We start from the raw sequence: 16,072 nt of genomic DNA on the forward strand, positions 1-16,072 counted from the left end.
TAAGCATTATATAAATATAATTATCCATAAAAATACATTAACAGTATTACAATAATTATTAAACCACTTATTCTAACTAATTACAACACACGGTTGACTCACATAACCGTTCAAGTCCAAGTGGTTGTGTGATTATGAACTCCGGTCGTACTTTGAAACCAGTCGAGCGACCTCGAACATTTATGTGAGTTAGTCATACTCGTATATGCTTTTAATTTAGCAAATTAGCACCTATAGTTCTCACGATATAGTTAAGTATAATAATTTATATGACTGTTTGTTTGTTAATACAAAATCTTCTTCCATTATCCCTAACAAAACTAGGCGGCAACTTGACTTTGTTTGCTTCTCAGTCTTAATTTCAAAGGTAATCCTCCCTTTATTGATTGCACCGTGTTACTTCCATGGTTGACCTCTAGATGGCGCTTTGTGTTGGCTGCTGGTTCTACGCTGAACTTGTGTAGAACTGCTGCTAATCCTGCTAGAGACTGCATCTCGCCTAGTCGGGCACCTGGAGAGAGAAAATAAGATATTTACTATAAAGTCTAGTTTAAAAAATATCAGCTTTGTAAATGGTTTCATTATCCAAAGATTGGTTGATTAATATACACCTCACTTGCCACCAATAGTAGTGGAACCCATTGATTTTAGATCGATTCCTAGGTGTACGCAAGTGCCTTTAAAATAAATGTATTGTTATCTAAATTTAGGGTTACACCACCTTTATAGGATCTGGGTCCATCGGTATAAGATCTCGATAAAGTTATGTGGCAGATAATCCAACTATAGCATACAGTCTGAAAATAGCTATAACGATTGGAGCTCCAAGTGTGTTTTTAGAGATGCAGTCAAAGAGATGATATTCAGATATTTATTAACTTATTATACGAATGGTAAATAGATAATTTATCATCTTCCTATATCAGTAATTACTGCTTAGACGTTTGTTATTGACACTAAGATGTCAATATAATATTTATGAGCTGCAATGTTTTTGCAAAATGTGAAATTTCTATTTAGAATAAGCTCTGATGTTGATGAGCCTATTTGTCAAACACTTAAATGCATTAATTTATATAAATAATTATGATATATCCTCTTTATATTTGATTGTTTGCATTGAATGGGTTTGAAACTATAGGATCGCTACAAAAATAATTCACCACAAGCTTCTGCTAACGACTTCGCCCGCGATCCCTTGGGATAAAAAGTATCCTGTAACTCAAATAAGCTCATACTCTGTCTGTATACCAAATTACATCAAAATCCGTTCAGTAGTTTTAGCGTGATTGACGGAAACACATGCAAACAGTGCGATAGTGTGATTCCAAAGGTTACTTTTTGCAGAGTAACATAGGCTAGTAACTATGTAGACATAAATCTTTTCATTTCTATACATTTTTCAGGAATGCTAGTGTTATATTATAAGTAATATTAAAAGAACTTGCTCCTTGAAAAGAAATATAAATTACTTCATAAGCGTTTGTCATTTCAATCGTTAATTTATTTTTGTATTCAGTTTATGAATAAATCATGAACTGCGTACAAAAAAAATATGATACGCACAATTTCACAAATAACACGAACAATTGAAGTTTGTTTAACATATTTTTAAATAAATTTAGCATAATGTATTTTTTTCAGCACATCACACGCGACTTATGTTAACACCATCAAGATTACATTATTAAAATGAAGAATTATTTAAATAAAATGATGTATTACTTTAATATTTTATAGACACTTTTGCATAGTAAATATTTACCTATTTACTTACTTAATTACACACCTTAGGTGATAATTAATATCAATTAAAAATTATAAAATGATTTAAAATCTCTCGATTATTTAAATATAAAAATCAGCATTTTTCTAAGTACTCATTTAAATAATGGGTCACACCAGTAGCGCACGCTATCAATAACCATTAATTAATAATTATTAAAAATCATTAATGACAAATTAACTGGTAAATTTAATTGATTTAAACGGAATAGAAGATATTACCCATTGGGCTAAATAGAATTTAAAATAATGCAGTGACATTGTGATCAATCATTATAAAAATAAACACAATAAATAATTACCAAAATAACACTCACCGATACATTGCCTGGGTCCTTCACCGAAGGGCAGGTACGCGAACTTGTGTCTGTCCGCAGACGTATCGTTGAACCTGTCCGGGATAAACTCTGTGGGATTTTCGAAATATTTCCCATCGACTTGTATAGCTTGCACTGGAACTATGATCTTCACACCGGGGTCGAGGGTGATACCCATTTCTGGTATAGTATACTTCTGTGCACACACCCTGTGTAACGTGCCCAGAGAAGGGAACAGTCTCATGGCTTCCTTGAACCCATTACTCAGAGCTGTCATCTCGCTGATGGAGTCGTAGCACAGTTTGTTGTTATATTTCGCAAGCACCTGGTCGATGTTCTCCTGAATCTTTCTCTGCTCCTCTGGATGGTACGCCAGCTGATGTAACATGAAACTTGTTGCTGACGACGACGTCTCAAACCCAGCTGCAAAGAACACGAACACTTGTGCCACCATACAAGTGAGATCCATCTCCATTTCCACCTGTTCTGGCTTTCCATTAGCGTCCCTTTTCTCCACAGACTCTCCCACAATTTTACCTTTACTTTCGAGTTCCAACAATAAGTCTATAAAGTCATTACGTCCAATAGGCTTGTAGTTTCTCTGTTTACGAATGTTCTCAACGATCTCTGCTATAGCATCCATTATTTTAGTTTCACGTAAAGATTTTTGAATAATAGTTCTAAATTCAGGGAAGAGATCATATAACGCAACAGCGACATAATTCCTCCATGATCTATGAAATATGTTCCTGCCCAGTGCTCTGAAGAGGGAGTGCTCGTTATTGATGCTGTCCATCTGAATGCCGAACCCGCAGGCGCCTATGAATTCGGTGGTGAAGCGAGCCATCAGTTCTCGTACATCACAGTCTCCGCCGCGGTTGACGATATCTTCGCCCACTGTCTGCAATTTCTCCGCACACTGCACTACGAGAGGGAACATATTCTTCAACTTGGCTGTCGTGAATGTTGGCGTCAAGCGTTGTCTCAGTAGCTTCCATATATCACCGTCAACGTGGAAAAGATTAAGAAATACTGGTTCTTCTTTGGGGTTCCTTCCTATTCCTCTTGGATAAAAGTATGCAAAGTCCACGTTTAGGATTCTTCTGACCACATCCAGGTCTCGTACGATGAGCTCGGGTGTTGTGCCTCGATATATGCCGACTGCTGGTTCATTGGGGTACTTATTGTACAACTCCACAGCTATTTCTGTGATGCTCTTCTTTGCTACGAGATTAGGATATATCGTTCCGAAAATAGGCACTGGTTTCTCATATTTCACATTGCGTTTCTCCCAATAATCGTGGTTTCTGGTGACGTAGTGGTACAGTAGGATTAGCACTAGTGGCAGTAGTAACAGAAACATTTTGTTTAATCTTCTCTATCTTAAAAAAATGATGTCAATTCTTGCTATTGTTCTTCTTCTTCGTGTCTGTAATGAGACAAAATGAACGTTAATTTTTGTGTACTACTATATACACTAGCTATCAGTACGTCCGAGCTGATTGCTTGTGGATCGACGACTGTCGCACGGTGGCGGCGCGTTCGTTTATGCACTTCGATACAAAACAAATGTGTCAACAGTACCTATACAAGTATTATCATCGTGTGAACTGTATGGCTGGATGTTCCAAATAGGTGTAAAATGATATACCTCGTTAGACTACCTATCTAGCTTATCTGGGTGACTATCGTAATTAATATCAGTTAACATTACACAACAGTGTTATGGAGTCATATGTGTTTGTATGTCGGTCTACGTACTAAATATTCTGGTTGGCTGTTAATGCCATATACATATAAAAAGGGTAAAAAGTAAAATCTGTACTGGCAGTAAAAAATAAGAATACATAAGTGGACGTGGTACTTATTTAGTTTCATTATATTTTTTTCTTTTGTCGGAAAAAAAATTTACCCACGGTCACAATCAGATTTTGAAAAATGGTTTGCAGATTAAATGTGCTGTGGTTTAGTGTGGAGATAGAAAATATTGAAACCGCCACTCGTTGTGCAGTTGCTCTCCCAGCCATAGCGCTAAATACATTTTATTAAGTCAATAAAAATACTGACTTAAAAAAAAATTAAAATATGCTAAAAACCACGACTCAAAATAGCAACATCATAGGTCTACAATTTTAGTTTATTATTGGCAAAAAATTAATGGCCATATCTAAACGCTGAGGTGTAATTATGTTGCTTTTTGCTCATTCATCAACATTGTTTTTTACTGCATAGAATTATCTATTATTAGTTTAGAGTGTAAATATAGATGTCTAAATGATAAAATAGTACATAGATGTTTGTACATAGCTACGGCCTTATCAAAGTATGTCGAGACGAGTAGATATAAATACTAGTTATATGTTGATATGAATTTCTCTTGAAAGAATATACAAAAAATTTGTAAAGCCTCTATAAATAAATTAGGATGATGAAATATTCTTGTAAGATTGAGTAGTCGGGTCATACTCATACATATACCATTATATGGTACATCTTATTCATATAACTGTTTGATAAAGTTACTCGATTAGTTTCAAGTCAAGTCACACAGACGCGTTGAGCGTCGGTTGTACGAGAGTTATCAGTTAGCCATATATAATACATAATATATTTATTGTAAAGTGATAAAAAAACATCTATAATTTAGATAATAATTGAGAAATTAATTCAGTTTAGACAATACATGTTTGTAGGTATAGTTATATTATATCAACCTGTGATATCAACACTAAAGTCGGCAAAGTGAAAGACCGACCTTTGGACTCTATCAACGCTAACGTTATTTTTAACACTATCTCGTCGAACAAACATTGATAGCTCTTTAATATAATAACTCATCAAAAAAATATTACAGTTCTAAACAACTGTTATATTTTTTTAATATAACAGTTGTTTAGGCGAACAGGTATATTCTAATAACGCCGAATGTTTATGAATGAGATGACATACCAAAATACGAAATTAACTTGAGGTAGGGGTTTCGATATTATGGAAAATTGTAATGCAATAATAAATTATATCTATACATTTATTACTACTGAAACCAGCGCACTTTGTTTCACTTTAGGTTTTTTTACTATGCATCTGTGTTAAGATTTTCTTTCATAAAAACTATCCTTCTCTTATCAATAACAAACAAAATTAGCGATAACCGATCTAACACATTTTAATAAACATTTAGCGATTTATTTTTGACATCAATACTTGTATATCGTTGTTATTTATATTATGGGTTATGCAGAAAGTGCCTATAGATCAAAGAATTTATTTCTGTCTGTACGTCTAATAACTTAGCAATGAATTATCACATGCTAATATATTTCAAAGACATAATTCATACAAAAAATAAGGTATGATATATAAACAATAGTGGGACATTTTGACATATATTAAATAAATAACCTGTTATTTATTATGATAAATTACCAATTGTTTATCTCATTAATTGCTCTATTTTTTAATACGTCACGGAAACTATATTTTTTTTTACAAATCACTTTATCACTCGTTTATATTTTTGTTTCATAGGCATATAATTTACAAATCAATACTAAAAGGTTAAGAAACCGTGATTGTTGATTAACATCGTTTTGTTTGTAAACAAAATTATTATATTAAAATACATACCGTTAAAAATCTGAACTCCAAAAACACATGTACTCTAATCACATGTATTTTATCAAAAACAATACTGAGTCTGTAATGTAGAACTAGACAGTCGACCTGACTATAACTCTCTAAAGCATATGCGATCTCCTTTTATATGACTGGTTTGTGGACTTCGGACTTTGAACAATTTACCGCGCCGGGTCCAAGATTGCAAAGTTTTTTAAACAAATAACTGAGTAATCAGGTTACAATTCGAAATTCATGATGATTAGCATATTTAAGACGTTTTTTAAAATCATTTGTTTAAAGTAAGTAAGAATTCAGGTATACAGTTTATTTTAAGATGCGGTAAAATTTTAATGTGATATTCATTAAGTAAATTTAATAAACACGCATTTTTCTTTGTTATGTTCAGTACAAAAAACTCAAGTTATGACTGATGAAAGATATCAAATGCAAAACATTTTTTTATGGTCGTCTTCGGCACTGAGATAGAAAAAATATTTAAAAAGTAAATTAATCGGTTAATACTGAAATACAACAAGCAACAACATTTGTTTGTGGTATTTTTGAGTCATTCCCCGTTTCTCTTGGTCCCATTTTTGGTTTAACGCGGTTTATTTATTACGTATTATTGTGGTTTCAGTTCTCGAAAACTATGATACACTACAATAATAAGTCCATAACGAGTGTATTGCTTACTTTCAATATTATGAGTGCCTTTATGAATCCTCTTATAGTTTCTTATTGTTTTGTGAATCTAATTGTAAAAAGAAGATTAAAAATCCTTGCTCGTTCTTCTCCCTAGGAATCTACATTTTGGAACGAGTAAATAGCTTCACTAGATGACTAATCAACAGACAGACATTTTTTATTTAATATTATAATATTTGCTTTGACGTTCAAAAGTTCATTCCCGATCTTTATGAAATAAACAATTTTGAGATTTGACTTTGACTCTGATAATATAATAATTTTAAATTATAAAAAGATCAAAACTCTTGTTTCTAATAGGAATCCGACTCAATTACTCTACCGTGTCTCGCCTTATCAGGGAGCATAATTAAAGTGATCCATAAATACCTACAGCATTATCTTCTAGATAAAGTTGTTGACAAAACATCCGTCTAGTAGACATTGCAATAAATAAAATTCGAAAACTATTCACAAATGGTCTTCATCCATTATATTATTGGGAAAACGTACCTATATTTTTAAACGCTTACGTTTTACTTTGAACTGAGAGTTTCACCCGTGAGGAAATTAGAGACTTTTCTAGATTTTATCTAACTTTCACTCTGGTTGAGCCGGCCCATTCGTGCCGAATGCCGCATAATGTTTGACTAAGATTTTGTTAGTCTAACTCACAGATAAATAATTTGACGTAATATAACATATGCAATTATTATTATCTTGGTTGTAAATATAGTGTTACTTGATTTAAACGAAATTATTAAATACTGATGGAGTTTTATAATTCAGACATCAGTAAAGTGACATCGCATTTTTATGAGCTGTGTGTGTATGCATGTTCAATTATTATTTAATTACATTTAGGTAAGTAGTTAAGTACATAGTAAGCCTCTAGTCATGATAGTAAGTAGTTAAGTATATATCTAACATACATAGGCACATTATGTACTTACTTACTTCAATTTCATAAATATGTCATCATCTTCTTTATTGTACCTACTCAAATAAATAATACTACAATTTTGTTAGTACATTTATAAAGTTAGCACTTAATTAGCATCATACAAGTTTTGTCACGGCTAACCATGACAGTCAAAATACTCGTAGTTCGGTAGTTTTGGAGGTCATTCAGTTCAAATAACTTAACTTAACCACATGTACTGACTTTGCGCGCTAAAACTAAGGTATAGTTTTTGTAAATAAATAAAATTTGATTGTATGTTTGGTGCTGGGGCTGGGCAGCTGGCTGCCGTGCAACGTGTAGCGGGTTCGATTAGTGTAGGGGAGCACTAAGACAGGAATTCCTTCGAATTTCCACAACAGCGGTAAAAACGGGAGTCACTTATGTGTGCGTATAAAGTTGGAGGTTACTAGTATAATATAAGATTTAGATGCTACATAAGCTACATAAGCGCATCCCGTTTCGTGAAAGATACAGAGAAATAACTATATACTGACTTGTGTTGTAAGTTATAATTACTTTTTCTGCCACAGGTCTACAGGAAAAAAAGATCCAATTGGAATATGTACCTAGTATCTTTGTACTTCAATTATATGTATATTATTTGTTATCTTTTGTGTTATATGTGTGTTCATAAAAAAATAAATAAATATATTTACATGTATTGTTCTTCTAAGAACACACCACAATAGAAATGACCATGAAGCGAAAAATAGATAATTTTGCACTAAGATCCTTTTGTATTCATAGAAAGCTCATAACAGCACAATCAATAAATATTTGTTTGACAACAATTGCACGTTGTCTAGTTTTACTTATATCGTTCGCTCTAGTTCACAATACATTTTTATACGAAAGCGACCCATATTGATATCAAAAGAAGAAGAAAAATGGAAAAAATCACTTGTATCATAACTTAGTTCAAGTTTTTCTTACCAAGGTTAACTTTGAAGTTCTCAATAGACGGATATCGAACAAATTGAACAAACTTCGCGAATATAAACACGGGCTATACGCTTGAAATACTAAACCGGACTGACGAGTAACCAGTAAGTTAAAGAGAATAGAGAGAAGTACACATCAAGCTACGTAATACTAGTATAAACTGACCTTTGAATGTACGGGAAGATCATACAATGCGAGGTCATGATAAACTGGTGTACTGTATAGCTGAACGTGCCGCCGTAAGTACAATACGGTCGTCGCGTGTGCTGCTAGTCATTCATTAAGTGTGCAACCTGTCATCGCTTGTCATTCATCGTTAATTGTTCTATAATTATTATACAAATTAATTAAAGAATATGTGCTTTGCATTCAAATTCGAATTATTTAATGATTAATAGTTAAGTGGGTTGTAGATCGCAGTTTAAAACTTAGTTTAAGAGAACGCTGCTGCCACCTCTCTGTCAAATGGATGACCAATTTATTAACTGCAGGAAGATTGTCGTCACGCGTTTTATCCCTGAAGGGGTAGGCAGAGGTGCACATTATGGCAAATGGCAAGTAATGCCAGTACAAAGTACACCCTTATTTTGCACAATTTGTGTGATAAGTCCCATGTAATAGGGCGTGAGCCTATTCCATATACCGGAGACAATTACGGATTTCGTGCTACTACTGAGAAATTTTCAAAAAACCCAGTAATACTTTGCTCGACCCAGGAATCGAACCCGAGACCCCTTGGCTGGCAGTCGCACTTGCAACCACTCGAACAACGAGGCTGCTAGAAGAGTTGGCGACAAAAAATGAATCCTACCTTATTATCACTACACAATCAGTAGATAAGAACGCATTAAACATTTAAATTTAAAGTACGCTAATTTAAAATGTACTTTATTGTAATGGATTTAGACTTAAAGTACGCTAATTTAAAATGTACTTTATTATAACGGACAAAGTCCACGTTCAAAGAGCAGTGGAAAAAATAAGACATAATGTGTATTCACGCATTTTAATTACTGACAGGTAAGCCAGAGATACACAAATAGGTAAGACTGTTTACCAGTGCTTTTTAGAATTATGTACACTAGTGGTCGCCTAGTGGTCGAAATTCGACCATATACGATTTAATTTACAATACCACTTAACATACGTTCAAGGATAATTTGTATTTAACGAATTGCTATTAGTTTTGTAAAATTCAAATTAATATATTCCGGCGCATCATGAATAACCAAACCTCCTTCAATTAGAAACCTCTTTTCATATGAGACGTGAGAATACCATCGCAATGTCTATCGATTTTGACGTTTTGTCAAATACGATCAGATACTATGCATGTGTGTGTAATGTTTTATTTAGATTTAATGTACTTTATAAGCATTATTTTTGAAAAATATTAACGTTCCGCAATTCTCCTACACATATACTATAAGTGTACCAAATTTTATGCTCTTACGTCCGCGCAATTTTCGTAAAAAGTGTTACAAAGTTTTTGCTTCACGTATTAATATATAGATTATTTTCAATCTATATAAAGGGGTAATCTTATTGATACACGCTGAGAACAGCTCCAGAGTCTGTGCTGCTACTAAGAAAGAAGAAACCATCGATACCTAGCAATGTATAAGTAATTGTACCGTATGTAAATAGACCGATAAAGTATCTATGCAATGCAAGTTGGTACACTATACAGTTAATTCAAAGGCATATTCTTAGTTACTACTAAGAACAATACCTTACCAGTATACTAGTTTTGGTACCTATATAGAGAAGCTTCAACATTAATAAATTCTGAGTACGTAGGACTCGATCACAGCGCACGTAGCGGAAAAATAGTGAAGCTTTATATCTTGATCTATAGTAGTGTTCTTAACTGAAATAGTTTAGGTGGAATGTGATAGATGGCGTTGTTTTAAATTATCAAATTGCGCTTAAATATCTTCTCTATCTGATCAACTGTCACAACAATCTAGCACAATCATTTCAGAGTTTTTGTTTAAATTAATGAATAGTCAGTCGGCGTAAGGGTTAAATTTTTGCCTGGATCTAGGAGTGCTCATAGACATTTCTAATTAAATTACAATAAAAAATCGTCGATATATACCCGTTAATTGATAGAAATGCGAAGAAAATTCGACGAATAAAAAAATCTGTAATAGGAGAAGTCATTCAAACACCGACTGTCTTGACCGCTCTGTATAAAAAAGTACAATTGCCCTTAAATCATCACTAGCGACATCTGCGCCAGACAGTTTAATGTTGACATTGCTATACAGAATTACAGATTTACCGGCTCCAACCAGAAAGAAGGTTTGCAAAGCAATAAAAAGTTGATTCACACAATTTATTTTTAATAACACTTCGTGATTTCCCAGAGGAGTCCCAAACACGTAATGTGTGCAAATTGGCACGGCACCGAGCTATTTGTAATAACATTATCTAGATTTTTTTTTTATTTTCATCTCAGTGCATTTTATGTTCTAAATATATTTTGCGGCGTATTAAATAAGACAGCCGTTTTTTATAAGCGTTTAGTATGTGTGATATTGCTGTTGTAGGATCGCTATAGACTACGTTTTGGCAGGGATATGTTTTCTAGATTTCTTATTAAGATTCCAGACTGAAAAATACGCTTTGCAGTTTTGTATAAACAGGATACCGGTGACAGTGTTTTACTCGTAGTTTTGGTCCAGATTCGTAATGAGTTTGATGATTTTTTTTTGGACCAGTGCATTTTTTTTCTTGTTGTACGAATAGATTACGACACAAATTGCGACTTAAATGTCAGACATTTATGTATGTATTGTTTACATTTCTATGGATATTAGACAGCACATTGTGGAACAAAATGTGGAATGGGCTGTCGTAGGTGGTAATTCCCAACTGATACGTCCTTCAAATCGTCAAGAAATGGCCGCCCATGGACACATGTGACTCCACTGGAGTTGCGGATGTTCATGGGCGGCGCTGATCGCTTACCGTCAGGTCTGCTCGTTGGCCCCCTTTCCATATAAAAGAGACATTCGATTTATATACTGAGAGTGTATAATGTAGTAGTCTATTCGGACCTTAACATAGGGAAGTTCCTAATATATTTTATTCTACTATTTAAGTGGCAATGTCACCCCCTATTACATGGGACTTCCAACACATATGGTGAAAAAGTGGGTGTACATGGTATAGCGGCATTACGTGTCGTAATTTGCACTTCTGCCTACCCCTTATGGGATAAAAGGTGTGAATTTTAAGTGGCAATGTGTCTAGAGAGATAAATAGATAGACATACTCTCTCGTAGGTAACTAAACACTGTATTGTTTTAAAGCCAGAAATTCTTGTTGAAACAACACCTGAGCTGTATCATTCAGAATGCAGTCTGTTGCTCATTGTTTTGTTCTATGAATGGCACAGACAATAGAGATACAGTTTCAACAATTGTTCCCTTAATTCTAACAAATATTACGTCAGTTTACTCAAATTTGGAAGGCTAGAAGAGAATGACGGATTTTTGGTATAGGTACCGTACATTTTTTGTCTTTTATTTTATACATTTAAACCATTTCTGTGGAGTGTGTGTCTAGTGTTCGACATTTACAGTTGGTGCTACATAGGCAGGTTGTGTTAGTCATTGTAGTGAGGTCGGAAGTTTGTTCACCATTGCATGACTATTCAGCAAAATGAGCATACAATAATACGTCTGACGATAAAACTAAATTTTAATGTTTTCATAGTAAACAGTGCTTAAATGAAATATCTCCAAAGAAAAAAAATTCAAACACTTTTCTAGAATTATAACTTACTGCAAACCATTTTAATCACAATACATTACATTTTCAAACATAAAGTGATCATTTAAATGAGAAATCACATTTAAATAGTCTCCTTGAGATGTAGCAGTTTGTTGGAAAGTGTATAGGAGTGAAATTATTATGATTCCAAGGCGAGCGAGTACGGAAGTGGCACCTGAGTTATGCGGACGGTCCGCTTATAGAGCTCCTACATCTTGCGCCGGAGCAACATTGTAAGAGAAACAAGACCCTTATTTATTAGCTACCTGGTTAGTGAAAATACAGGATTATGAGCTTTGATTTGTAACGTTTCAAATTTGTAATTGCTTCATTAAAATCCACTGCTATGCAGCAGTGTGTTGTATTTTACATAAAATGAAATTTTCAGGAAATTGGCATTGTAGTTGCTTGGTTGGCATTGTAAAAAATGTAAAGAGTTTAGGTACATGCTATCAAAGGTATATAAACACCTAAATTAAGAGTTACAAGAGAAACGTTACGTTACAGTATTTGCTTCAAAATCTGTTATTATTAATAAATCACAATCGTCACTAAAACCATTTTTTAACTGAAGCTGAAACATTTAATCCGTTCGGATTAAACGATCAAAACATCGAAACACAAACGATCTACTCATGCATAAATAAACACAAACGTGAAAACACTGAAAGCCCTTCATTCAAACCAAAAACAGCATCGCAAGCATTGTAAACAAAATAAGCGTCACCATAGCGCTAAAATAAACCGTGGAATGCCGGATATTGCAATCCCGGTCCGTCACGGGCTAAGGACCGCGTACAGGTGCCTTCGACCACTCAGTGCGCCTGAGCAGTCACACAGCGCGCACGCACGCTAGCTCTCACGAAAATACTCACATCGATATTAAACACGATATACAAGACGATTCAAATACATCTCAAGATAAAGAAAATGAAATAAAAGTCTACCAAGGATTTGAAGCTGGAAATTTTCAAAAGGACAATATTCAAACAGTGATTACAGAACTATTCACAATCGTGGAAACAGATATTGTGAATTTATTTAAATAGTGGATCACACAAAATAGTTCGCGGACAAGATAAAATAATTGTGAACATTTCTCAGTGATTTAGCGAACATTGTGAATTTTATTCGCGAATAAATATAAATAAAGTGGTAGTGTGGACAGTGAAGTGAGAAAATTTGATAGGAATAAAAGTTGCTGAAGTTTGGTGCAACATTATGAAAGTCCTGACCGTATCTGATAAGGTCGCGAGTGTAGGAGATGGAAACGAACCGACTGTGGTCGACACGCAGATCCTGACTAAGGAGGAACTTAACAAGTAATTATTATTATTTTATAATTAGTTTATTTAAATGAAGTGCTAAAATCGTTCAATTATTCAGTGATTCCATTTAAAGAATGCCAAAAATGTAATTAATCAAAGCAATAATTACAAAAGAAATCTCTAAATTAGAAACAACATGAAACCACAAGAAATCTATGCAACTAAAAGAACAAACACACATAAGAACATTTAGACAGAGTCATACATAGAAACAATTCCAAATCGAAAAGAACTTGAGAGTTCACAGAAGTGTAACATAGCATTAGCAAGTTCGCTAGGTCAGATCGGTTGGCAGTTGTCCAGAATGACACAACTGCGCGGTATGCGGTGTTTACGTGTCTCAGTCGGCGTGTTGTCGTTATTCGGGTCAGGATTGCTGTAATCATGTTATGATCGTTTTTCACTTCTATTTATCTGATATTGATGAAGATTTGATCTGTTTAGTTGATAAACATAATTTTTTAGTAGGGTTTGATGAATTGTTAGGTAGGGTTTGTTTGTATTCTGTGAGGAATTTGAAGTTCAACTCTTAAAAGTTTTTATAATTTTGCATCTTTGAAATAGTTATTTAATCTTATTCTATTGTTACAGAGGATGTCCTCTTGGTGTTTCTCGTGTCACCCCATATCTGTACGTGTGTGGAGCTCATGCATTGCCGGGAGCAGTGAGAGTGCTGCATCCTGGTCTCATCGTCAGTGCAGCTCCTGAGCTGCCGCCCCCTCCTGAAGACTATGTTCCCAGGAAGTTTGTGCCTCTACTCGACACACCTAACTCCGATATGCACCCCTACATGGAGAGTGTAGCTGACCTGATTAATGAGGTGAGATTCAAAGATTTGACTGGAATTTTCTCTTCAATTTATTTTGATTCTAGCTTAGCATTCCTTGCAATTCGTGATTGCCCTAGATTGTCTTTGTTTACACAACAGATTCCAGGCCCAGTAATGTTTGATAGAGTAAATATTTTCTTTTTCGCTTAAATAACTTTAATGGATGAGATGTAATGGTTCGGAATCTGGAACAGTTATCTAATGAAGTTAATTTTCGCCAGGTCATCTGCAATGGGGACGTGGTGCTGGTTCATTGCGTTGCTGGCATATCTAGATCAGTTACTCTCTGCTTGGCGTACCTCGTGAAATGGCAGAAGATGACCTTGAGGGACGCCTATTATCATATGAAGCAAAGACGGTGAGTAACGCCGATAACATTCTCAGATCGCAGACGCTATACTACTACATCATTTTAAAGATGTAATTTTTCGGGTAATTGGAAACGTTTTATGGTTTCCGTTCACCGTTTCCTAGACTTTTATTGATTTTTTTGATGTTTTATTTCTTTCGGTTTCTTATGTTTCTCGTTTTTGTTTTAGACCACAAATCCGACCCAACACGGGTTTCTTCAAGCAGCTCATCAAGTTCGAAGAGAGGCTTTTTGGGGAACCATCGGTGAAGATGGTTTACTGCGAAGCTATTGATAAGGAGATCCCTGATGTATACGAGGCTGATTATATCGGCATGACTTGGTTCAGGCAGAGATACGGACCCATCGAGAAGAGCTGAAGAGTGACAGAGATGTCGTTTATATTAGAAAAGGATAGCTGTGATGATTACTTTGTGCGAAGATGAAAGAAAGGGAAAGGTAAGAGACGATGAATGACTATAAATATAAGACTGAGTGGATGAATGATTTGGGGAATGAATGAAAGAGATTCAGTTCCGATATTATAAATGATGGGTGTTATAATGTATAATTGAAACTGTGAGTAATGTATAAAAAGGTGAACATTAAGGTGTGAAAGAATTTTCTAGATAAAATAGAAATTTACATGTATTGTTCATACTTTTGTATTTTATTGTAAATTATTATTGGCTGATAACGTAAGCATGCACTTTACGTATGTATTTACTTTATGTGTAAGCAATGTGATAATTAACTTATTGTTATAAATTAACCATAAGGTATTCGTTTACCATTGAATTGTATAAGATGGGACCAAAATAAATATGTGGATAATTTTTATATCTTGGCTTTTTATTTTTGAAACGGATCGTTTTTCCATTATCATTTGGGATAATAGTGAGGTATTTTTTTAAGCATATGATGTACAAAATGACCTAATTGCAGTTGTAGAGTAATGAGTAATTCATTGAATGAATGTTGTTGGCCTCGTGGCATTGAGCGGGAGTACGGAAATATCCCAACGGCTGGCAAGTGCCGCCTCCAGAGATTGAGTCACAGAAGGTTAGCTTTGAACAATAATTCCTTACTCAGGAGGAGTTACGGATTAAATTATGTAGGAATATTTCACTAGCAGCTCAATTAGATGTGAATTTCAAGATGAGAAAATGGTACATTTAATTTAATCTAGTACACAATTATAATTTTAAAGATTATTTTTATTCATCGAGTTCATATAACCATTTTTTATGCACCAACTGCTTAAATCATGTTTAAATACTGGTGGATTGTGGTTAAATAGCAATTGCGACTTATATATTGAAACTCGTTGGAAGCTGTTAGATATAATGCAAGGTACTAGTACTTAAATCTTTTTAGTGTAGCATCTTTGTTCTTAGTGTTAATTATATTTTATTCTTGTACCTTCTTCCCTATACCTGTGCCATGAACAATGGTCTGCCAGCTTCCGCATAC

At 34.3% G+C, this 16,072-nt stretch overlaps 2 protein-coding genes across 3 annotated transcripts; one reads left to right on the top strand and one right to left on the bottom strand.

Annotated features, from left to right (window-relative positions):
• On the bottom strand, nt 1-8,402 carry LOC118282155 (cytochrome P450 6B6). Of its 2 annotated transcripts, none has more exons than XM_035603092.2 (3): nt 8,302-8,402; nt 2,103-3,531; nt 1-511 (listed from the first exon to the last, which is right to left on the bottom strand). In XM_035603092.2, the coding sequence occupies exons 2-3, from the start codon at nt 3,463-3,465 to the stop codon at nt 321-323; spliced, it is 1,554 nt and encodes a 517-aa protein (XP_035458985.2). In that variant the 5' UTR covers nt 3,466-3,531; nt 8,302-8,402; the 3' UTR covers nt 1-320. The 2 variants fall into 2 exon arrangements, with proteins under 2 accessions (XP_035458985.2, XP_035458986.2); XM_035603093.2 differs by lacking the exon at nt 8,302-8,402 and adding an exon at nt 5,730-5,835.
• Nucleotides 8,403-12,896: 4,494 nt separating this feature from the next.
• Nucleotides 12,897-15,439, top strand: LOC118261976 (dual specificity protein phosphatase 14). Its single transcript, XM_035573053.2, has 4 exons — nt 12,897-13,415; nt 14,013-14,241; nt 14,472-14,608; nt 14,790-15,439. The coding sequence occupies exons 1-4, from the start codon at nt 13,315-13,317 to the stop codon at nt 14,977-14,979; spliced, it is 657 nt and encodes a 218-aa protein (XP_035428946.1). The 5' UTR covers nt 12,897-13,314; the 3' UTR covers nt 14,980-15,439.
• The last annotated feature ends 633 nt before the right edge of the window (nt 15,440-16,072 follow it).

The sequence above is a fragment of the Spodoptera frugiperda genome, chromosome 20, assembly GCF_023101765.2.
Source record: "Spodoptera frugiperda isolate SF20-4 chromosome 20, AGI-APGP_CSIRO_Sfru_2.0, whole genome shotgun sequence".
Classification (NCBI taxonomy): domain Eukaryota; kingdom Metazoa; phylum Arthropoda; class Insecta; order Lepidoptera; family Noctuidae; genus Spodoptera; species Spodoptera frugiperda.